At 40.2% G+C, this 23,155-nt stretch overlaps 2 protein-coding genes across 3 annotated transcripts; one reads left to right on the plus strand and one right to left on the minus strand.

Annotated features, from left to right (window-relative positions):
- Positions 1-2,546: 2,546 nt before the first annotated feature.
- pdca (phosducin a) lies at positions 2,547-20,280 on the minus strand. 2 transcript variants are annotated; one of them, XM_084369069.1, is made up of 6 exons: positions 20,243-20,280; positions 5,756-5,813; positions 5,441-5,577; positions 4,993-5,212; positions 4,732-4,844; positions 2,547-3,058 (listed from the first exon to the last, which is right to left on the minus strand). In XM_084369069.1, the coding sequence occupies exons 1-6, from the start codon at positions 20,261-20,263 to the stop codon at positions 2,870-2,872; spliced, it is 738 nt and encodes a 245-aa protein (XP_084225195.1). In that variant the 5' UTR covers positions 20,264-20,280; the 3' UTR covers positions 2,547-2,869. The 2 variants fall into 2 exon arrangements, with proteins under 2 accessions (XP_084225195.1, XP_084225196.1); XM_084369070.1 differs by lacking the exon at positions 20,243-20,280 and adding an exon at positions 7,952-8,004.
- Positions 9,484-13,410, plus strand: ccr12a (chemokine (C-C motif) receptor 12a). The gene is made up of 2 exons (XM_084369063.1): positions 9,484-9,542; positions 11,343-13,410. Exon 2 carries the CDS (start codon positions 11,357-11,359, stop codon positions 12,452-12,454), a length of 1,098 nt encoding a protein of 365 aa, XP_084225189.1. The 5' UTR covers positions 9,484-9,542; positions 11,343-11,356; the 3' UTR covers positions 12,455-13,410.
- Positions 20,281-23,155: the final 2,875 nt, after the last annotated feature.

Below are 23,155 nucleotides of genomic sequence, written 5' to 3' on the forward strand. Positions count from 1 at the left end.
TAAAAGTCTGTGTGGGCCCCAGAAGATTTTCCAGTTTCAAATTGCACAGTGACAGAGGTAATTACCAATACTGGTGTACAAACCGCTAATAAACCAGTAGCAGTGTTGAAACAAACTCAAAAATGGTGGTTAAGCTAGCTGCTAAAGCACTTTCTTATGAATTGAACCGGCTGCAAAATGGTAGAAAAGCCAAACTAAACAAAGCAAGCACCATTAGACATTTAATGCAAGTTTTAATGTCAAAAGGTGATAAAACTAAAGTACAAAGTGCTCAAGAGGAAATGATTGAGGTATGTGGAAAGCATTATGCATGAACCTCTGTTGGGTCTACTCCCTGTGGTGAAAAAGAGAAACATGAAATATGGTTAAAAGCAAAAATGCTTTGCAAATGATAACCTGCTAAAAATGTGGTTGTTATCCAATGGAGGTGTTGCACATGCAAGCGGTACTGCTGGTGATGATTGATGCAGAAGTCAGTGTTTCCATTGTTGGTAGCAAACGCTTGAGGGGTAACAACAGTGGTAGACCAAATACCACATCCTCTGTCAGCAGGTTCACAGGCCTCTGATCTGAGAAGTTCTTCTTGAGCACCTTCAAAGGGCAGTCATTTTCTCTGTGGAAAATCAAAGATTAAATCTGTTGACACCTTAGACGCACTTACGCACGTTTCTCCCACATTCCATAATAAATAATGCCAAACTTGAAGGCATCCACAGAAATCCTTAATTCCAGACCAGGTTTTCTGTACGGCTCTGGAATTCCCCCTTGTGGATAAATGTGTAATAATCTGTCAGGCCTTTTTGGATCTTTTTGTAAATCTGTCATCAGATGTATTTGTAACAAAATCTATATCATATGCACACCACCATAAGATCTTAGATGAATCTCCTAATCCACATGATTTTAATATCTCTGCCAGGATTTCAGCATATATGTAGAAGGGTTATCATCTTGCAGGTGTACACAAGCAAATCAACAGCCCATTACCTGTGCTACCTAGTAGTAATCCTGTGTCTTCATTCATTCTTACAGATTTCAGTCACATGAATGTATGTATCACTAATACAGCTTTTCAGTGGGCTTTAGCCACACTTAAATGATATGGGATGAAAGGTAGTGAGTGTAATTGCCAACATTACTGTGTGTCATTTACGCACTGAATGAATACCTGATCAGGGTCTTAAAGGCCCATATAATGCCCACATAAAAATAGTGTGTGTTACCAAATAAGAATCCATTATGGGATTAGTTACCTTGATTGACATACTTAACTGTTTGCTACAGTCACTTTTATATCATTTTAGAGCGAAGCACAATGGCAATAAACAAACACAAAGAAAAACACCAGCAGAAACACCTGCAGGTTAAAACTCAAACATCTGACACAGAGATGGATGTCGATTCAGCAGAACTTTAGGTATAAGTTTACCTGGTAGATGCACTCCCCTCCATTATTACATATTGCTCCGCACACACCGTACACTATTGTGGTAAGGTCATATCTTGCCACAGAAAAATACCGCCAGAGACGTCCTGCTGAAAGAGAAGGCCTATATTAAAATGGCTACAGTGATCATACATTCAGATACAGTACCATTACTGCTTCAGCAGTCCAATAGCAGCCTGTACAATAGGGGTGGGACAAAATATCGGTACAGCAATAAATCACTCCACTACTTCTTGTGATGTAAACATTTTCCATAAGTGAATAAACCAGCTGTTCTCAGAGGAAAATAAGGTCCCAGAACACTGTTTGAAGCTAGAAAGGTGGCAGGGTCCGCCACATATAAACAAAGTAAAACCGTATAAAGTGTGTTGTCCTTTAAGGTCAGTTTGTTTGTTCAGTCATGAAAACAAAGAGTTTGATTATTCAGTTTGTTTAGGCAGAAAAGAAATCAGCCAATGAAGATCTTTCTCTTCTCATTAACATTTCTGACCCAAAACTACAGAATGCTCCTTTATCTTAATCGCCAAAGATTGAAAAGAATTGACTGAGCCATAGTTTTTTTCTTCCTTTACACATTTTAATGTTGTGCTGTCTGTCAATCATACCTCTTTTTAGTTTATGGCTATTTCACACTGGAATGAAGGCACGAGTTAGTATATGTGATGAAAAGGCAGTACGCTCACATTCTACACACTTTTTTATACATTGTTTAATCTCAGGTCATGTCAAATTCTGTGACACTGACACAGTGTAGTCAATAAATACACAATAACTGAACTTTGCCATTTAAGGGGTATTTTCTGACTAACCAGTTCGTCAGAACTGAAGAAGCCCCTTGGATGAGAGGTAAAACGTCTTCAAGAAACTGAAACACATCCATGATGAATCTTTAGATATATGTCTTGCAATGAATCGATTATCACAGAATGGCTGTATCATGATACTCACACGTTATTGTGGGCAACACATTGTGAATCATTTCATGAGCTACGCTGTGATTCCCATTCCTCTTGTTCAGTGTTACAAAGACAGACACAGACAGAGAGCACTGTGGTAAAGAAGTGTTTTATTGTAGAGCCACGATGTGACTGTGAAGCAGTATTTCAGCACAGACTTTGCCACATGAATTTACAACTAATTGCTTCTAAATACAATCATCCGTCAGTTTGTGCTGATGGATGTTTACTATTGTGTGTTCATCTGCACATGCAATGTAAATGCTTTCTTATCCCCTGTCTGTGTGTGTGTGTGTATGTGTGTGTGTTTTCCTCCACTTCTTTGCCCAATTCCTTTCCTCAGCTCTCCTTTCCTGTGGATTTCCTCCTTGTTTCCTCTTCCTCTGCTTTTGTCCACTCCCCTCCACTAGGAGTCCTCCTTTTCTCTAAACTATCACACCCTTCTCTTTCCTCTACCCTTTTCATTCTATTCCACATCTCCTCCCTCGTCCTCGTCATCAGCACATGCTGCGAACTCCTTCTCGGGTAACAAGCTGTATTCATTGAGAAACGCCTCCACGTCTGTTGCAAAGAAATCTTCATTGAAGTGTTTGGTAACAGCCAGGAAATTACCCAGTAACTCACCAGCCTTGTACACCAGCAGAGCAGGGAGAACCTGAGAGGATAAGGAAAGAATCAACATTTACTTTGACATTAGCATTAACACAGTCAGTACTCGGCATTGTGTAACAACATTTTTTTTTTTTTTTACTTCTTTTGGTAACAAGGAGTTTAAGTCAGTGCCACTCCAATTTCTGTAATACTGTTACAACAGTTGACCAAATGATGTATTTTTCAGGTGCATTTAAAAATAATTAAAATGCATTTAGTTATTAAGTTAGAGCTGCTACATACATCAAGCTTCCCACTCTAGCATGATGCAGGTTACAATAAAAACATATTGATATTCATAGTAATCATTTGAAATAAGGAGTTCTTAATTTCACAGGGACAAAGACAAAAGCAGCTTTTCACTTTTAGCCAGCTGAAACAGCAACTGTCGGTCGTAGAACGAAACAAAGAACATAGCAAACAGCTTTTACAGCTGGGGTTGGTAAGGTCGGCGGTATCCCTCCAGAGCCACTGTCCAGCCACTGCCTGATTACACCATCAAAGCTCTGTCAGCTCAGCTGGGAGATGTGCTAGCAGCTAGTTTACCATGTTCCACGAGCTCTAGTAGTGTAGTAATAAATACATAAATAAACAACTCTGTTAAATGTCACAATAACATAAACATGGGCAAAATAGCTGCCCTCACTCCCAAAAGGCTATAGACTGCAATTACCCATTTTTTGTAGGCTAACCCAGAAGTTAGCATCGCTATGATTCCCTCAACAAAAAGCCTGTTTGTTTTTTTTAAATGGATTTTGGAATATTGCCAGAAATTAGTTCTGTGACAAACACAAGTTTATGATACTTACTACTACTACTACTACTACTGCTACTGCTACTACTGCTACTGCTACTACTACTACTGCTACTACTACTACTACTACTACTACTGATACTACTACTACTGCTACTACTACTACTACTACTGCTACTGCTACTGCTACTACTGCTACTATTACCACTTCTACTACTACTACACATTTTGATAATCTTCACAGATGAACACCACTTTTGTGATTTTTGGAGCATAATGTAAATCACTGTGAGTGCAGCACATCGTTGTCATCGCTAACTGTATCCGACAAGCATTACCTTATGTTTAACATGTAAGACAACACCTAGCATTGTCATAATGAAGGAAAACAATGAACGTGGCTATTGTTAGCACTCGACGCTGGCAAGCTAGCCTGTTAGTATTGGGAAATTATGGCCGCACGTTCTCTTCTATTGTTGTGCCACTAGCTTGCTGGTGACTTTAGCAGTATATCCACCAAGCCTTCTGGAGAAGTCCAGTCATGCACAATGAGTGCGTGTAGGCAGGCAGATACGTAGGTACCCACAGGCAGCCTGTCCAATCTTTTCTCACGGGCTAGATGAGATGATTAGATGGGCATATTAAAGGCCTGTGACAGCTACAGATACTACTTTTTTTTTTAGAACATTTAAGATAGTCCCTTAGTTGTAATAACACAAACAAGATCAGTGTTTTTTGGTTCTGGTTTAATAAAGTTTGCTCTTTCTAGTGCCGCCTGCCCACTGCTTGGACAATTGCTGCTCATGGGAAGGGTTTAACAGTCAGTTAACCTCTCATAACCTCACAGTTCTACAAAGTCTGTTATTATCACAGCTATGCGATATACTACAGCCAACAGTTAACAGTTGTAACAGCTTACTAACCTCAGGGGAGAAGCGCTCAGCAGCACCTGACGCCACCGCATCGATGCGACAAAACTTAACACTGGAGTACTCTGAAGCCAGACAGTCCAGACATGAGTTCATCTGCTCACAGCCTGACAGAGGACACATAATGCATGCATGCACTGTTAGCAAACAGCACTGTAGTGAACCATCCCCCAGGAATACATCTTTATTTCAGCACGTGAGGCTAGTTGATCAATGACACCATACTGTAATTGTAACATGAGTCAGTGAGCTAACCTTTGACACCGTGCTGGTAGATATGAACTACCACAACGGTCAACCGATGTTCCTTCTCTATGACCTCCAGGAAGTCTTCTCCACTCTCCAGCTCGTAGACCGTTTCAAACGTCGGGCCGAAGCTCAGGCGCTCGTGCATTTCCTGCATACACTGTTTCCTGTAGCGTTTCAGGCATCGTTCATCCTCTTCCTGGATCAGTTCGTACTCCTGAACACTCATCTAGAGTAAAGGACATAAACATTACTGCTTCATTTATTTGTAACATTTAAATGTGTTCTTATTCTTTAATATTTCTCTTCTCCAAAGTACATCTGTGCACCAATGTCCCAGTGATTCTGATTATCTTCTACAGCACAATTGTGGTTAAATTATCCTCTCATTAACTACAAAATCATGGTAATGCCATGTCTTCCTGTGTGTGTGAGTTCTGAGAGTGATTCAATCCACCTTTCTGTTGAGTCTCTCCTTGTCGTCCTCTCGTGGACTGGACATTTGTCTGAGCAGCTCTCTTTTGCTTTGAGGCACAGTCTGATCCACACTGTCCAGTTTGAACCTTCGCCAGTCATTAATTACACCTTTTGGACCTGCAGATGTGCAGAGACGCCCACAAAAACATTAGTTCATCAAGACCATCACGTGCACATCATTTGGTGCCTTGATCAAACTTTTCATTGTGACGCAATACGTCGCGAATCAAATGAGTATTTATACTGAGTGAGACTAGACTGCCATTTTAGCGATTCATGACTGCATGGTTTTGACCTGTATGATTGGCAGGCAACTCCTCTTCTTCCTGAGTGGAGCCAGACATCTCGCTAGTCTGCAATACAAAAGCACACGCAAATTGGATACAGAGAGCAGGTGAGGTGATGTGCGTCTGCATGATGAATGATAATCCTTTCAACCTAGCATATTTCCCATAAATCGCCAACTTCATTGTAGAGATTTGGGGAAGCAAGGATTTTTAGCAGGGGGAGCTACGGGACATCCTTTAGCTTTCCTCCTTTTAGTTTTCAGTCTAATAGTATCTGTCCACAGGGGCGTTTTGGGATGTGAGAGGTGATGCTGCTTTCCATCATTGCACACTTGAACAACAAACACCCATCGTAAACACTTCCTGGCTGCACCTGAATGGACGAATGCCACTTGTGGACTCTCTGCTCTCTTCAAACCAGTCCAACGTGGCAGCTCGTTTGTAAACTTGATCTCATATTACAAAAATTGTTCCCCCCAAATGTGTCTCTGAAGACATTTTAGGTGAGAGATAAGCCATATAGCACTGTAAATACGGACTTCATTTGAGATCGACAACAGTTAGTTTTTATATTTTTTCAGGAGCTTCCAGAGGAGGTGAGTCACACTGGCTACACCTCGTTTGCATAAGGTGTCCTCGATCTCAACTTTATGCAAATGAGGAGTGCGAAACGCATCATTACCAGTATGCATTGCACAACTGCTAAAATAGAAAATGAACGGGAAGTGTGGAAGTGATGATCCTGCGGAGAGATAAATGTTTGATACATTTTTCATCTCAAACATTTCCGCTGGACTAAGTGTGCAAAATAAAAGTTGAGCTGGACCGACAGCAAATCCTGTTGTTTATTTCTGATGTGCTGAGTGTTAACAGAGTACTCACAGTCAAATTAAATGTGAGTTTGTTACAGAGCTATCCTCATTCCATGTTTTGATATAACATTGTCTAAATATAATTTATTGCAAGGAGAAGTAGACCACCAAGACAACAAAATACACCCAGCCAGGCGCCTGGGGCAGCATTGTGTTTGTTGTGAAAAACATGCTGTGTTGATGAAATGCTAAAATAGTGAGCAGAATGTTACTTCTTACTGTGTCTGAGTGTAAACATAGCCCAACAGCAATATTCCACACTTTGACACATCCAAACTTAACTATCTGCTACTTTTTTGTGTGTACATACATGTGCATGGGTGCATGCAGCTGGACACTGTTGTCACAACCACTTACTGTGAGCCAGGCTGATGTTTACTTATCAGATTACGCTGAGATTACCGGCAGTCTGACAGGCCTAGGACATCTAATCATGTATGTGCGTGTGTGTGATGTGACATGTCAGTAGGTTTACCTTTTTATAAGTTTTATTCTATTGTTGTGACCCTGAAATATTAAGATTAGCTACTGGTGACTCCATTTTTAGAGAGAACACGTGACTTCTCTTTTTCTTCGTCAGCGTAACTAAACATGGTATCAACACTTAAGTTAAATTATAAATCAGCCTGAAGCAATTGTGATATTGTAGTTAGGTACTGAATGTGCACCACAGGTCTGGGTTCCAAGCAACGCTCTGGTGAGAAAACCACTTCCTGTACTTTGGAAACATCAGTGAAGGCCACATTCAAAGCTATTATGCTGATTCAGCTGAGCTGTTAATGACAAGAGGCTCCTACTCAACACTACGTCATTAATAACACTGATAATGCCCATTCGTCTGAGGCAGCTAATTCCTTAATGTAAGCAAAGCAATACATGTCTCACATGGTTGCTTTTGATTAACTGAAATGCAGAAAGTAACCTTCAGGTGCAATGATTTCAAATGTAATGGCATAAAATGACTTGAATAGTATCCAAGCAAATGCACACTACATGAACAAATGATCAGACTAAAGTAATTATTATATAGGCATATATAAATGGATATAAGCATTTATGCAATATATTTCCATGTGCAGCTTTGGAGCAAGTACACATTTCTGTTTAATACAGTATTGCAATCATAAATATACACAGAAAATGCACAAACAAAGTAAGTGCGACTGCTAAACACTGACATATATAAAATAAACATGGTGTCCTTCAGAAACACAAGTGTGGAACTCACCTTTGTGTGAAGCAACAAAATTCAACAGAGACAGAAGACAGAGTACTAGACATACTGCACAAATATATCCATTGTACCAAACTAAAACAGACAGAAAATCTTACCTTTGCGTCTCGGTCGGTTACTCACAGATTATTTGTCTTTGTCACTGTGTACAGTGTCCATACATAGTGAGCTGATGGGAGCGAAGGGAACACGAGTTTAGAAAAGGGTGGGGAGAGAGATGAGGGAATAAGCTTTATCTTCACTGTCATATTCACCATCACTGTCACCGTAAGATGATGTGTAATAAGATTAGGTGTAATACCAGGTTCAGTGTTATGGATTGAAGACAGCAAAGTAGACACAGGGAAAAAAACATTTAGATATGGAGTTATGTACCAAAATAATGTAAAGGTAAGAACACTTCCTGGACTCAAATTGAGTTTGTTAGACGAACTCTGGATCGGGATACTGTATATACAAATCACAAGGCAACTCCAGGTACTCTGTTTTAAACTATTAAAATGCTTTCATTATCACGGCATCATCACGTTAGACTTTGGAAATGAACTCTGACTCTTTGTGACATTAAGCCTTCGTTAAATCAAATATCCCCGTTCTTAATGAATATCGTTGACCTAAAAGGTGCCATCTGCTGCAGGTTTTATCTGCCCACACTCTCTAGGCCACAGCCTCAGGTGCAGGTGGAAAATTGTTATTACAGCAACAGGTAACCCACTTCATATTGTTAAATATGAATACACACAACACAAGCACTTTAATACTATCGGACCCAGGTGCCTGTGCAGGTGCAAAAATACGAAAATACTCAGAGGAAGTCTGAAGATGGTATGAAAGATATGTAAAGTGGAAGCAAACAGGAAGGGCAAACAGTTTCAGATCAAATTTGTTCCATTCTCACTTTGATGTTTTGCACCTCTTCCACATCATTTCTCATCTATTTCTCAAAACTACTTGTGTTAATATTAGGGTTAATATTATTAAATTCTGTAAAAACACAGTGTAATATACATGCTCAATATCCATTTATATTGCAGTATTTTGAACATGGTATTAATTGTCTGATATATCCCAGGTGTCCGAGCTGGTTCATCAAGACAAGGCAAAGGGGTGTGTAGAATAAAGTTTCCTATTTAGGAAGTGTTGGCAAGTGTTTTCTAAAGTGAAGATTTTTTCAAGATCAGTGTGATGAAATAAGCTCCTGTTACTGAACAAGTCAAACATTGTTCCTGATTCCTCTCTTATATCACTCTCAAACATTAAATCCAGGTTTCCTCTACTACTACTACTAAAATGTAGAATTGCCTGGTGTGAAATCTGACAAAGATAAAAGTCAACTGTGTTTTTGTGTCAACAAAACTAAAGAGGGCACATTAAATGCAGTAAGACAGCCAGTTAATTCAGATTTTACATTGTTTACATTGTTGTACCACACATTTAACATATAACCTTTAGCGTTGTCAGCTGTATGGTAAGTCAACAGTGATTACAGCCAATATAGTTAAAGCTAAATCCTAAATGACTTTTGACTGTCTTTAAATATCACACTACTCGACAGCAATTTTAGGACAGCCCCCTTTAGTGGATGCTGGTGTCATTGCCTCTAAACTCAGCTCAGTCAGCAGCACTGAACAGTCCAGACTCACTCTACACTTCACACCTATAAAGCTGCATTGGTGAAATCAGTCACTGGTAAGGTGTTTATTTTATTGTATTTTTTTTCCACAGGAATCTCTATTTAACACTCCTTTTGAAATGTACATATGCATACTTGAAACCAGGATATGTCTTTTTTTGTTTTGATGATCTAACAAAGATCAAACAGAGAAATGGTAGTAAACCTTCAGCTTCATACAAAATCCTTTTTTTTTGTAATGGCACCTGTCTCACTTGTCTTTAATTACATGAAAACCTTTCCCTAATATTTTATAAGCAATAACCTAACTAACACTTTAAACTAACAGTGCTGTCTGGTCGGCTACAGAATTACAGGTTTATGCTTTAAATGGTCTCTATGTAACAGCTTACATGTAATAATCAGATTTTTATCAGCAATATGTGGGCGGATTGTAGCTGACATGAAAATGAGACCTTCTCGTCTTTCTCGGTTGCCTATACAGGCCTGTGGATGATTTCTATAGAAAAGGGGCACTATGTAGTTTTGGAAAATAAACTCAAACTCAGAATTTTAATTCATACAATATGAATGAGGTAATAATACAAACTCAGAAATATTTATTTTTCCTCATTAGTGAATAAACAAGCTGTTCTCAGAGGAAAATAAGGTCCCAGAACACTGTTTGAAGCTAGAAAGGTGGCAGGGTCCGCCACATATAAATAGTGCACCTTCGAGTTGTTACATGGTGCTGGACTATGGACTTCTCTGGGTCAGACTTTATGCAACACTCCCAAAAGATGTGACTTTATGCACGTTCTCGAGTGCCTCGCCTCAGTGCCATTCTCCACTCCGCTAATAGAGACCAGCAGTAGCTAACGTAAGTCTAGAAATGGAGTTCTTAAAGGCTCTACATAAGCTTTGGCAACCACAGTTTTCACTCAAGTCAGCTGAAATTTGGCACATAACATGGTTATAACACACACACACACACACACACACACACACACACACACAGACCTTTCTTGAAGGTGACACGTCTTCAAGGAACTGAAACGCCTCCAGTTGCCTTTGAAACAGCTCTTAGAACTGCATTAATCCCATATTGTTACCCACAGCTGTTGCCAAGATATTTGATCTAAACAGATGATAAACACTGACGATGTTCTACTGAAAGTCATGAAGTCAGGAGTCAAGATATGAATCATTGTGCTTTCACAGTGATACACAGGAATCTTTCTAAAAATATGTAAAATAACTCAAAATCTATTTGTTTTTTTATAAACTTATGATAAGTTTATAAAAAAACTTGTGACTTATCATCAAATCTACACTTTATAAATAGTTAACCACTGGCTCATTGGTTGTATATTGCAAAATACAACACAACTTGCCCATTTAAACCAGCCCTGTTGGCATTTAAACCTTGCTGGTTTAAAAAAACATCCCTCTGACGGTTAAAGCAGAAGTGAAAGCAGAGCTGACCAATATGCGAACTGCAGAGGAAGGTGAGGAACTACTTCTTGTTTCCTGCAAGCAGAGGTGTCCACACATTCTTTAATCAAGTAGAAGTACGGATATTTGTGTAAAAGACTCTGAGAAAAGTATTTATTGTTTGCTGTCAGGATGTTGAGGACTTTTCCTTCTAGAATAACTCACCAACCCTAGCTTTAACTTACATGACATGTCGCCAAACAAGCACTTACATGTGTCCACCAATCATGCACTCGTTGGACATCTGGCTCATTTGCTGTGTGTGACGGTTGAGCTGAATTCTAGTTCAGCTTATGTGATTAGAAACAGTTGTATCTTATGAGCAATTTTTGAAACTACCAGTAAAAGGACTAACACAGATCTTTATCGTCAATGTGCCACAGGACAACCCGCAGCCATGAGCAATGAAGACGACGAGTATCAGCGCTTCCTGGACATGGCCGCTGAATATGGAAATGAAAACACCTCTGACCCGAGTTACGTGGTCAGTAATACTGTCCGGTACTGTTCGAAGGAAGCCGTCAACATGTTTGGTGCGACATTCATCCCAGTTTTCTACTATGTCAACTTTCTCCTGAGTTACCTTGGCAATGGGCTCGTCCTCTTCATCATCTACAAGTACGAGGAGCTCACCTCAGTGACAAACATCTTCCTCCTAAATTTGGTCCTCTCCAACATTCTCTTTGCCTCCAGTCTCCCCTTCTGGGCCACATACCATATGTCTGAGTGGATTTTCGGTCCGGCTCTGTGTAAGATAGTAAGCAGCGCCTACTTCATTGGCTTCTACAGCTCCATCCTCTTCCTCACACTCATGACTTTTGACCGATACCTTGCAGTGGTGCACGCGGTGGCAGCTGCCAAGAGCAGGAAAAGGGCATATGCCATCATTGCATCCTTGGTAGTTTGGTTCGTCAGTATCATAGCAAGTATCAAAGAGCTAGTCCTCAGAAATGTGTCGGTGAACCCCGACGCTGGGCTAATGTGTGACGAGTCAGGATACTCTGCGAGCACCATGGCACGCTGGCGTCTGGTCACTTATTACCAACAATTCCTGGTCTTCTTCCTTCTCCCTCTGTTCATGGTGATGTACTGCTACATCAGCATCACCATACGCATCCTGTCCACTCGCATGAAGGAGAAGTGCCGCGCCATCAAGCTCATTTTTATCATCATCTTCACCTTCTTCGCCTGCTGGACGCCCTACAATATCACCATCCTCCTTCGCGCTATTCAGATCTCCAGCACTGGTGAGGATGACAACTCGTGTTCTGAATCACAGACTTTGGACTATGCATTGTACGTGACCCGGAACATAGCCTATTTGTATTGCTGCATTAGTCCTGTGTTCTACACATTTGTTGGAAAGAAGTTCCAGAGCCACTTTAGAAGGTTGATGGCAAAGAACATTCCCTGTCTGAAGAGACATGTGAGCCTCAACAGCCAGAGCACCAGAACCACATCACAGAAGACACCACATTCTACTTATGAGTACTAGTTCTCGACACACTCACACACACACACACACGCATGCACGCATGCACGCACGCACGCACGCACGCACGCACACACACAAACACACACACACACACACACACACACACACACACACACACACACACACACACACACACACACGAGAGTTGACGCAGACACAGAAGAAGTTTATATGATTCAATAAAGGTTGGTTTCCTTATGGAACTGTGACTGGTCCATGCAGCTTAATCTTTCTGTGCAAACAGACCCATTAACTGCCCTGTTTGGAGTTTCTTCACCTTCGTTACTAAATTAAGAAGAAATGTAATTGCTTTTGTCACTCTACTAGCATCTTATTTCAATCGAAATAAGACGCTTCCTTATGTGTTTTGGATCAAATCACTTTTAAACTGCATACATTTTGAAAAAGTCAGACATAGTCTTAAAGGATCTATAAAAAAAATCTCTACAATGTGGAGCCCCTTCCTTTCTCATGTTAAACAATTACATTTCCCTGCAGTTCTGAAATAATATACACATGTATACTGCCCTTGTTGGATGGTGATGAGGACATGGCATATTTGGTCATATTGAAAAGGCATTATCTGACTTAGCTGACTGTAAATACTGGCACCAGCACCTGTTTTTGTTTGTTTTTTTAATTAATTTTTTTTTTCTTGTTTTCTTGTTTGTTTCCTTTTCTGATTTGTTTGTTTGTTTTTTGTGTGGGAATATATGTTTCATATAATATATTAGGCAATCTACAAGTGCAATTATTCTGTAAATGCTGATTTTTCTGAAAAAAGAATAAAAACGATAAAAGATAATTAAAAATAATTTTTCTATGCATCAGCTTCAGACCTGCTCCTGGTCAGGTCCTTATACTGGAGTTATAATCTTGTTGATTTAATGTTGGATGCAAATGTCATGTTGCAGAAATGTCATGCATTTGATCCATCCTGTCTTTTGAATAAAATACATTATAATAAAAGTGCTTTAAAATGTACTCTATCTTAATCCTCCAATACATGAAGCAATCAAACTGTTCCCCTGTGACATCTGTCCTTTCAAGGATTTATATATATATATAATTCACGTACACACGCACGCAATTCTAATTCTCTTTACTGGTGTAATTTGTGGGATTAGACGAATGATCATTTCCCCTTTCTGACAGAACATCTGGAGACATTTCCTGTCAGCTACGCACATTGCTCTGGTGAATCAGTGCAGTCAACTCTTGAGAAAACGACATAGAATAAGGGTATGTGGATGTAGTGGTAATACATTATGTTGAAACAGTGTGATGAAACAGGCTTCATCATACAGTCTGAGTCAGTGTTATTGCCGATTACATTTTGGGTAAGAACAGGAAAAACAGACTGGTTCTTTTAAATAACAGCTTAACAACTGCATTAAAAGTACTCATAACTATACATTTGCTTTGAGGCTTAACACTAAAAACACACATTTGTTAAGGGGTACTACAGCAGTTTAGAACTGGACCTATATTAAGTTAGTGGACTCGGTCTCTTTTATTTTAATTCTTGAACATGTGTAAATGCCCCATTGGTTATAGAAATAACTATTTGGCTTTTATTTTAATGTTCTTTATGAAGTGTGGTACGATGATGAAAGCCACACCCGAGTCAAGTGTTGCTGGAACCGAGGGACTACACCACACCACATGCAGGCTGATAAGGAAAAGGGGGAAACACTCCATGTTGGTCTTACTTGGTGTAAGCGCTACCATTTGATGCCATACCATCCTCATTAATCAGTTAAATAGATGTGATGGTATCTCAGGGAAAGCCTTACAGTTGTTTATGGCATAATGGTAATGGGTAACTACTGTCTAAGTCTAAGCACAGAAAAGGCTCTTTTTCCAACAGGAACTTAGGAAGGCTACATTTCAGGGCCTTTTACAGAGGAGCAATAGAAAGAATCCTGACAGGAAACATCACAAACTGGTATGGTTCATCACAGCCCAGGACAGGAAGGCTCTACAGCGGGTGATTAAAACCACCAGAACATGACTGGTACCGTCTACAGAGCATCAGTGACATCAGTGAAGTGAGATGTCTGCACAGAGCCCAAAGATACTAAAAGACAACAGCCACCCAGCCACAGTGTGTTCACCCTGCTGCCATGTAATCTTCTGTGTTAGTGCTGGTTTAATCAGCTGTAAGACATACTCAAACATATGCCATCGCCAAAGTTCTGCAAAACATCTGCCCAGAATATTTCCCCGCCATTTCTCACACTTCCATATGGCTTGTTCATGCTGCTGCTGGACACAGATCCAAAATGCTGCGGCTTTCTTTCTTGGTGGGATCTTCGTGCATGACCAAGTACCATGAACTGCAGTTCCTGGAATGGCCACTTGAGGCTGGCTCTAAAAGCAAGTCAGTCCCATGTTAAAATGGCCAACTTTATAGCAGAAGTAAACATGTTAACAGCCTGGATCAAAAAACTGTTTTGGTCTCTATACCTAATTTATCTCTACAACTGCACGGGGTTGAATTTTTAAATGCTAGTTTAAATTCACTGGTTTAAATTTAATTAAGGCTTACTGTAACAAATAATTATGGGCATGACTGCTTTGTGTGACAGGTGCCCACAAGCTGTCTGCTTGGCTTCACCTCAGATAATTCAGCCACTGAATTTGATCTCTCTGGCAGTATTTGTGGTGTTGGTACCTTTTGAACATTTTAAATGTAGATATTGGACAAATACTATGACTTTCTGTGCGGTAAATTGGACTGAAAGACCGGACTGAGGGACAGACACCTGTGTTTTGGATTAACGTGCAGCTCTGTTGGCATTAACTGGCAGACCTGCTGGAGTGTGAGGACCTGCGTACTGCTACACATCTTTAACACCATGCGTTCAACGCACGCAGTCTTTTCAGTCTGATTAGTGCGTTCACCACTTCACTGTCACTTTCTGCTGTTTCACTTGCTTCAAGTCCCCAAATAATACTCTTTTTCGTCTGTGAGTTTGGTCAATCATTACTTCAAGTTCATGGTATGCAAAATTACGTTTCCTGCGCTTCAACTGCTTCTTTCCTCCTTAGATTTAAATTTTACATTTAAATTGTTGGGATGGTCAGGCAGCTCATTGTGCATTAAATTTCAGGATGATTTAGATGTATGAAGAAAAGACACGTGGGAACAGACGTACGTGGGGTTTTATACACCTGAGGAAAAGACTGTTTGCATGTTTCCTGTTTTGTGTGTACATAGATTTGGCGTGTTTGTTTTTTAAAAATTTGGGGATTAAATGATGGATTTATCTTCACTCTCACCTGCCATAATAGGCCACGGAGGAGTCAAAATCCACTGTCATGTACAGTTATACTCTAAATCAGGGGTGCAAACACTTTTTTGGCTTGCGAGCCACTTTTAAAATGACCAGGTCAAAGTGATCTACTTACATAAAAAATACTTAACATCTATTTATTTATACATATACGTGCGTGTACCTGAGGTTTCCAGGTAACAGTAGTTGGTGGCTATAGCTCGCAGGTCCTCTGTGGGGTCCCACAACAGGCAGTCAGGAAGGGGGAGTGGGCCCGGGGTGGCAGTAGGGTCCGAGGACATCAGAGTAAGGCTTACTCTGATGACTTGCACTGAATGGAGTCAGACAGGGTTGCATAGTCAGGGCAGTAGCTGCTGGTAGCAAGTCTCAAGCAGGCGTCCAAATGATCATTAGTCATGGTGGAACGGTATTTTGACTTAATAATCTTCATGTGGGAAAAGGCTGACTCGCATAAATAAGTAAAGTCAAATAATGCAGTCAAGGAAGTAGCACATTTCCTCATGTTTGGATAGTTTTCCTCTGTGAGTAAGTTCCAAAACTGTCCATGAGCCCTGGACTTAAGCTCAATGTCAGCCTGTAGTGTCAAATTCTCATCCTCCACTGCAGACGGGTTCAGGTGAAACGGTGTTGCAATTTGTGATGCGAGTAAATCATCCTCAACATCTTCCCTAAATGGATAGCACATTAATGTAGCGATTGGCTCGAGTAAAGCAAAGTCTTGAAACCGTTTGTCTTCCGTTGCGTCTCCAGCTCTGATGCGAGGGTTTGGAAGTTCCCCAAGCCATGTCGCTGCAGCTTTGAGGACAGATGTTTCATTTTTCGTTTGAAAGCATTGACCGAGCTGATCATATTAACCACGGTTTTGTCTTTTCCTTGCAGCTCTAAATTAAGCTCATTCAACATGTTGGTGAGATCAGTTAAAAATGCCAAGTCTAGCAGCCACTGATTGTCATTAAGTTGCTTGTACTCTGCATGTTCACTGACAAGGAGAAGTCCTTTATCTCCGGACGGAGCTCTTGAAATCTCAGCAGGAATTTCCCCTTACTAAGCCATCTCACGTCAGTGTGAAGCAAGAGGTCAGAGTTGCAGTCAGCCTCCTCCAGATGTGCGCGGAACAGTCGTCTTCTGCCTGCACTTGGCAATAAATCCATTCGAGCGGCCCACCATTGCAGGTGACGCGTCCGTGGCGATTGACACCAATTTACACCCCGGGAGCTGGGTTTTCTCGATAAAGTTTTTGGAAGACTGAAAAATGTCCTCCCCTTTCGTGCGTTCTTTCATGGGTAGTAATGTTAATAGCTCCTCTTTTGCAGTCATATCTGTAAACACCATCTGAATAAAAATGCACAACTGGGCTGTATCGCTGGTGTCCGTAGACTCGTCTAATTGCAGTGAGAAACACTGTCCGCAATGTCTTTCCGAAGCTGCTGTGTCAAATCCTCAGCCATTACTTCACAGCGCCGTGTAACTGTACTTCTTGATAGCTCAAGAGCTTTGATTGATGATAATATTTCTGTCTTGTTTTTAAAATCCCGAAACAAGGAGTCAGCTGCCTCAACGAAGGCCTCTTTTATCATCTCTCCATCTATCCATCTTCTTGTGCTTAATGATAGAGTGAGTCACCCGTAACGATGCTTCGGTGGCTGCCTTTGCTTGTGAATTCCGCTGTGTGAAAAATGACTGCTGTCCGATTCTGTTGCTGTCGTTCTTTTTATGAACAGTTCAAAAGTGCCTCTCCACATTCCCCTTCTTTGGAATGGCAATGATAGATTGAGAAATCAGACAAATGCACTTTGAATATGATATGGTGAAAAAAAAGTCCTCCTCCCATTCTGCATGGAAGTGGTGAGTTTTTGGTCCAGCTGCCCCACTCATTTTTTATATTCCTTCTTTAGTAGATATAACGTTGAAGCCACTAACCAGGTCACTTAGCTCGCTGGAGTTTTGCAGTAGCTAGCACGTTTGCGCATGCATGGTGACCCGTGACACGTGACCCGTACAAGAAGAGATCTCAGACTGGCTGCCCTGTACATCAATCAGGTGGCATAGATTCAATTTCGCTTTTCGGAGATTCATTCTTTCATTCATTTTCTGCCGCTTAATCTAAAAAATAGTTTGAATGTTACACGATCTACCTGCAGAGTCTAACGTTACTTTAGCTTCCTAATGACTGTACAGAGAAGAGATGGGGAAAGGAAAAGACACTGCGGGATAGCAGAAACAATAGAGTATCTGGTGAGTGTGGCAGCTGTTGCTTGCTATCTTGCAGCTAATGTACAGTTAAGTATTTGGGGAGTTTGAGGCAAATACACCTGCGGTCATACTCGCTGTTCTTGTGTAAACACAGAAAGCTTCAACCAAACTCTCCGGTTCAGTTCAGTTCAGTTCATTGCATAAACTCTAGCAGTCTCCATTCGGTTGGGTAATTTCAAAGTTGTGAAAATGTGTTTTGACTTTCTGTCTGATGAATCTTATAGTCTATTAAACAATTCAGTTCTAAAAACAGAAATATACAGTATTTGTTGAGTAAAATTTTTTTATATAGATAATCCATTTTAATTCTAAACCAATATAGCATATTATTTAAAATTAAAATACATCAGGTCTTTATAGGAAAGATTAAAGGATTGAGAAGCTCTTTTCTCATTATGAAAGTAACACCAGTGATTGTCCAACCAATAATGCTGTGTTCAGACCAAACGTAATGTGAATTATTTGGGGGACTAGATGACATACAAAGTCCATGAAAAGACATGATTAGATGCTCGGGGTGGCGCAAATAAAGCAAAATTTTCTGTCAAGCAACCATTCGCATGAGCTGAAAATATTGAACCTGTGACACTGTGTCGCGAAAGCCTACTGGTGTTGAGGTTCACACAGATGTCAAGACGTTCACTTCACTGATGTCCTGACATTTAACATGAACAACAATGGAGGAGAAGATAATAATCACTAATCGTGGCCATTGTGGACACCCAGAGCTGTACAATTACACATCTACTCGTACTGAGACAGGACAAATAGTGAGCGAGAAAGTCAGACTACCTGGTAAGTTTTAGAATTATGTCTCAGCACAACATAGCTCTTTTCGATCTGAACTCCATTCAGGAAACAAGCATTTTACAAGTTGTTTGCTTGTTGTCTGGCCGACAGACCTGACAAAGCATGAATTCAGGCTTTTTACAAGAGAGCATTATGATGTAATCATTTCGGTGTTTGTCTGATCCTTTGAGTGCAGTCAGATCACAGAGAAATCTATTTGCTTGAAATTCACCGAGCTGGGTGCCGTGTGTTTGTGGTTATTTTTCACGTTGCTTGCAAGAGTAGACACGATTAAAAAATTAAGACCCCCGCGATCAAACTCATGCGAGTAATGCAACGTGTTTAGTTTCTTCGCTTTTGGTCTGAACACATTATAAGAGTTTATTCAACCAACCAATTGGCCAATCAACCAGAGGATGTCAGCCCTATATCCTTTCCTGTTTGTAGAGGAAATCTATTTGTGATTTTAAACATTAAGGTCAGTTTACTGGTCATGACTAATCATTTGCTGCCTGTAAAAAAAAAAACCAAAAAACTGTTAGAATGTTTTCTGTGGAGACTCAAGATACATGACATATTCATTTATTTCAGGAAGTGACTCATAACTGACTCATGCTTTTGTTGGCAATGAATGAGTTTATCCCTCATGACTATAAGCTAAATGCTTTTTTGTTCTGGCCTCAACCATAGGGTTTCCTGGGCCAGAAGCTATTTAACTACACATCCTGAATGGCTGTGGTGAAGTAAGGTACAGACAAGTTTATCTGAGTGTGACCAATGTGAGTTGCCATCATAACTACCCAAAACATATTTCTGTAAAAAATAACAACAACTTTAAATGGTGTTAAAGGGCATAACATCCATGCCCTTTAACTACATTTAAAGCTGTTGTTGAACTATTTAGAGTACAGGCAGACTTTTAGACTCTTTTCAAAGGTTGTAAATTGATTTTCTTCTGGCATTAATCTATAGTTTGAACCCACTGAATTATTTATTTGTTTTTGCATTTTTTTATGCAAAGATAAGCCTGATGATGACCTGTAACTGCCCCTGTTAGCTGGAAAACACAATGGGTCCACATCATATAGTCTTACATCATCCAAGTTCATATTTAATAATAATATCCCTGAAAACAGACATTTAAATGTTTTTTTTCTGAGACCTCAAAATACCCCTGCCTGAGAGTAACAGGGGCAAAAGCTCATTATAGTTATCTATTTACTTATTTACACTAACTTCATGCATATATAATAGTCAAAAACAAGTGCTTAGGTGGAAAAACAACCTATTCAAAGAGCAAAATGCATAAAACTACATAAATGTGCATAATTCCCCAGATTATGGCTTTAAAAACTGATATAAGTTGCAAATGTGTCTGTTGTGGGACTGATAAGCATTATCTTATCTTATAAACTATTTACAGTATTACAGGAACGGAAATCCTCACCTCACATGAAGCATGAATCATCCAGAGGCTGGCGTGCAAGTGGCTTATAGGAGAGAGGAGAAAGAAGAGCGAGTGAGCCACTTATCTACATGATCACTCATTGACTTGACATGACATTGACGCTCTGGTGCAGGCTTAGTAGCTCCTATCTGCTCAAATGAGCTGCCATCTCAGGATCTCCTGTGTAGAGGGTTGATGGTGTCTGCTGTAAAATCATCTGCTGTCGTTTTAGAGATAACGCATGAAAAAGCATCCACCAGCGCAGCTTTTTGTCACCATGTAATTATCGAATACTGTGTTTTGGAATAAATTGTGTACTGAAATGGATCTAGTGGACATTTTGTTTGAGTCTGATATACTACTAAAACACCTAGTTTGTTAGCTTGTTTGTTTGATTGTTGATTGTACTTTGCTGGTTTTATCTTGAAATGGTTTGCATGAATAGAATCACAAGAATATAAGCTTTCTAACGATGTATGGCATGACTGTACACTTTAATTGAGATGTTTGCCCATTTGCTTAGCTATGTTTGTAAAGTTTAGCGAACTGGACTGTCTGCAGGCAGTTAGCACAGTAACAGTTATATTCCACTCACAATGTACATTACACTCACAATCGAACTGACCTCGCCTCCTAAACAACATGGTTTACTGTTCTTGGACTAAAAATAAGTAAGGGATAATGCCTGACTAGGTGTCCATTATCAGGAATTAAAGGACGTGGAGGCCATCAGTTACTGATATTCCTGTTATTTCTCTCACACAGTGTGCAGTACCTATACTTTCCTGTTCCTTGTCATCCTCATAGTGTGGGTAAAACGAACAATGAGTATTCATTCACACTGCTACATCTAAGGTTTGAGCTAGGCAGTGAAAAGAATAGGTGCTTGGAAAACATGTGACACAAAACTACATCCAAACACAGCCACAAATCTGCCATAATGCTTATCAACGAACTGAGTAGTATATTATCAACCCAGTCTAAGTTGCTTTACACAACTTTTTACATACTCCCAGACATGCACATGCACACATTGACCTCACGGGTTAACTGAATCAAGATCAGGTCGGCAGATTGGTGCTCCTGGGTGTTGCCCCGACACCTCCCACCCTTCCTCCCTCCCTCTTTCTGGGTTTCTCGCTGAAGTGGCGTGTGGGCACCGACTGGTGACTGTATGTGAATGTATATTACACTTGGACGCAGCCTTAGAGGAGGAGCCCCATTCATTCCTATGAAAGCTGCTCAGTGGCATTTTGGAGCCAAAAAAACTTCACTTCCCTGCTATGAAACTACCCAGATCTTCTGTGTTGAGTGGCACATAGAGCATGCGCACTAGAGACAAACTGTGCACACACTCAAAAGCACACGCATGTATAGTGAAGTCAGTGAAGGTGGGTTACTGTATGGCAGAGACAGATATAAGGTATGTCGCAAAACCATGTATAAAAATAGGCTACTGTCTATCTTCTTTTTACAAGATTAAAAAGTCAACTTATTGTCATTTTTAAAACACAAGGGTTTAAAAAAAAAAATTATGTTTGGGTCCTTTGTGCTACATCTATTTTAGATAAATGGAGTGTTGATTATGAATTGAGGAGACTCACAGCCTGGGGAATGAAGCTGCTCCATAATCTGGTGGTTGGCAGTGGATACTTGTGTATCTTGCCCCCTCTCTCCATTATTCCTTACCCCAGGGAATACCCCTTCATCAAAAACTTGGTTTAAAGCGAGTCCTCATCAAAAGCAACCTGCCCCCTCAGCACTACTTAGGGCATTCATTTAGCATAGGTGCTCATTCATTTATCTCATTCTGAACTCATGATTTGTGCGACTCAAGCGTCATCCATGTTAACTTCTGTTTGGTTGTCATTTCTTAATTTCTGTTTGTCACTCGGACTTCATTTCTGTTTACATTTTATTTTCTTTGGCCTGCTGGCCTTAATTTCAGCTGGTCTTGTGACATTTATTTTCTGTTTGGTCCTTATGTTGACTGTTTATTTATCATGTTCATATTTATGGTCTTATCATTCATGGTATTTGCAGTTCTTGTCATCGGACCTTAATTAGCATTTGTCATTCGTCCTAATTTCTGTTTGGTTTTATGAGCTTTTATTTCAAGGACTTCCTCATTCTCTTTTGTACACATGGCAATAAATCTTCATGATCACCTGATTGAAAAGAAGCTCAGTATAAGTTCAATCTGGAAGACTGTGTTTTTATTCACCTCTCTCCCTGCTCCCTGTTTTCACCTGACCATGGGCGTTTCATTTTCTCCCTTTACATTTATCCCACTAGATTCTGCCACAAACACTATCAGCCAATCGTGTCACTGCTGTCAAACTTAAAACAGCTCTCCTCTCTGCTGTCAGCTGTCATTTCAGGCATTCGTGTGACCCTCCTCCACCCCATCCTCCTCCAGCTCTTCATCCAGTGGCTAGGTTCTACTCACCGGAATCAACTCCCCCTGTCATCAGATCTCCAGGATCTTTCCTCTTCCATCATAACCACCACCAGTGTCTAGACTCCATCAGGGGGTTTCCTATTCTACACACAACTTCATCACCTCCCCAGATATTACTATATCATGATAGAATGTAACTGCCAAGGACTTTTGCAGTCTCTTTTGTACACATGGCGATAAATCTTTATGTTCACATAAAAAAAAGTCTCTCCTGATTGAAATGGCAGAGGCAGATATCGGCCAAACAAATGTAGCCAAATAAAGTATAAAAATAGGCTACTGTCCATCCACTTTTCACAAGGTAACAAGGTCAACTTATTGTCATTTTTAAAACACAAAGGTTTCAAAAAAACAAAATTATGTTGAATCTTGCTCTGGAATCTCGCGGTCCTAAGTTTCTGTAGGAAGTGGTGGTGATGTGGGATGACCAAGATATGTTTCTCAGTGATGGC

The sequence above is a fragment of the Pagrus pagrus genome (assembly GCF_965226575.1).
Source record: "Pagrus pagrus genome assembly, chromosome: 12".
Lineage (NCBI taxonomy): Eukaryota > Metazoa > Chordata > Actinopteri > Spariformes > Sparidae > Pagrus > Pagrus pagrus.

Coding starts and splice junctions, on each gene's coding strand:
- ccr12a (XM_084369063.1), top strand. CDS start 11,357: ATGAGCAATGAAGACGACGAGTATCAGCGCTTCCTGGACATGGCCGCT.
- pdca (XM_084369069.1), bottom strand. CDS start 20,263: ATGATTCATGCTTCATGTGAG. Junction 5,814..20,242: donor TGATTCATGCTTCATGTGAG/GTGAGGATTTCC, acceptor TTTGTATTGCAG/ACTAGCGAGATGTCTGGCTC. Junction 5,213..5,440: donor AGGAGAGACTCAACAGAAAG/GTGGATTGAATC, acceptor CCTTTACTCTAG/ATGAGTGTTCAGGAGTACGA.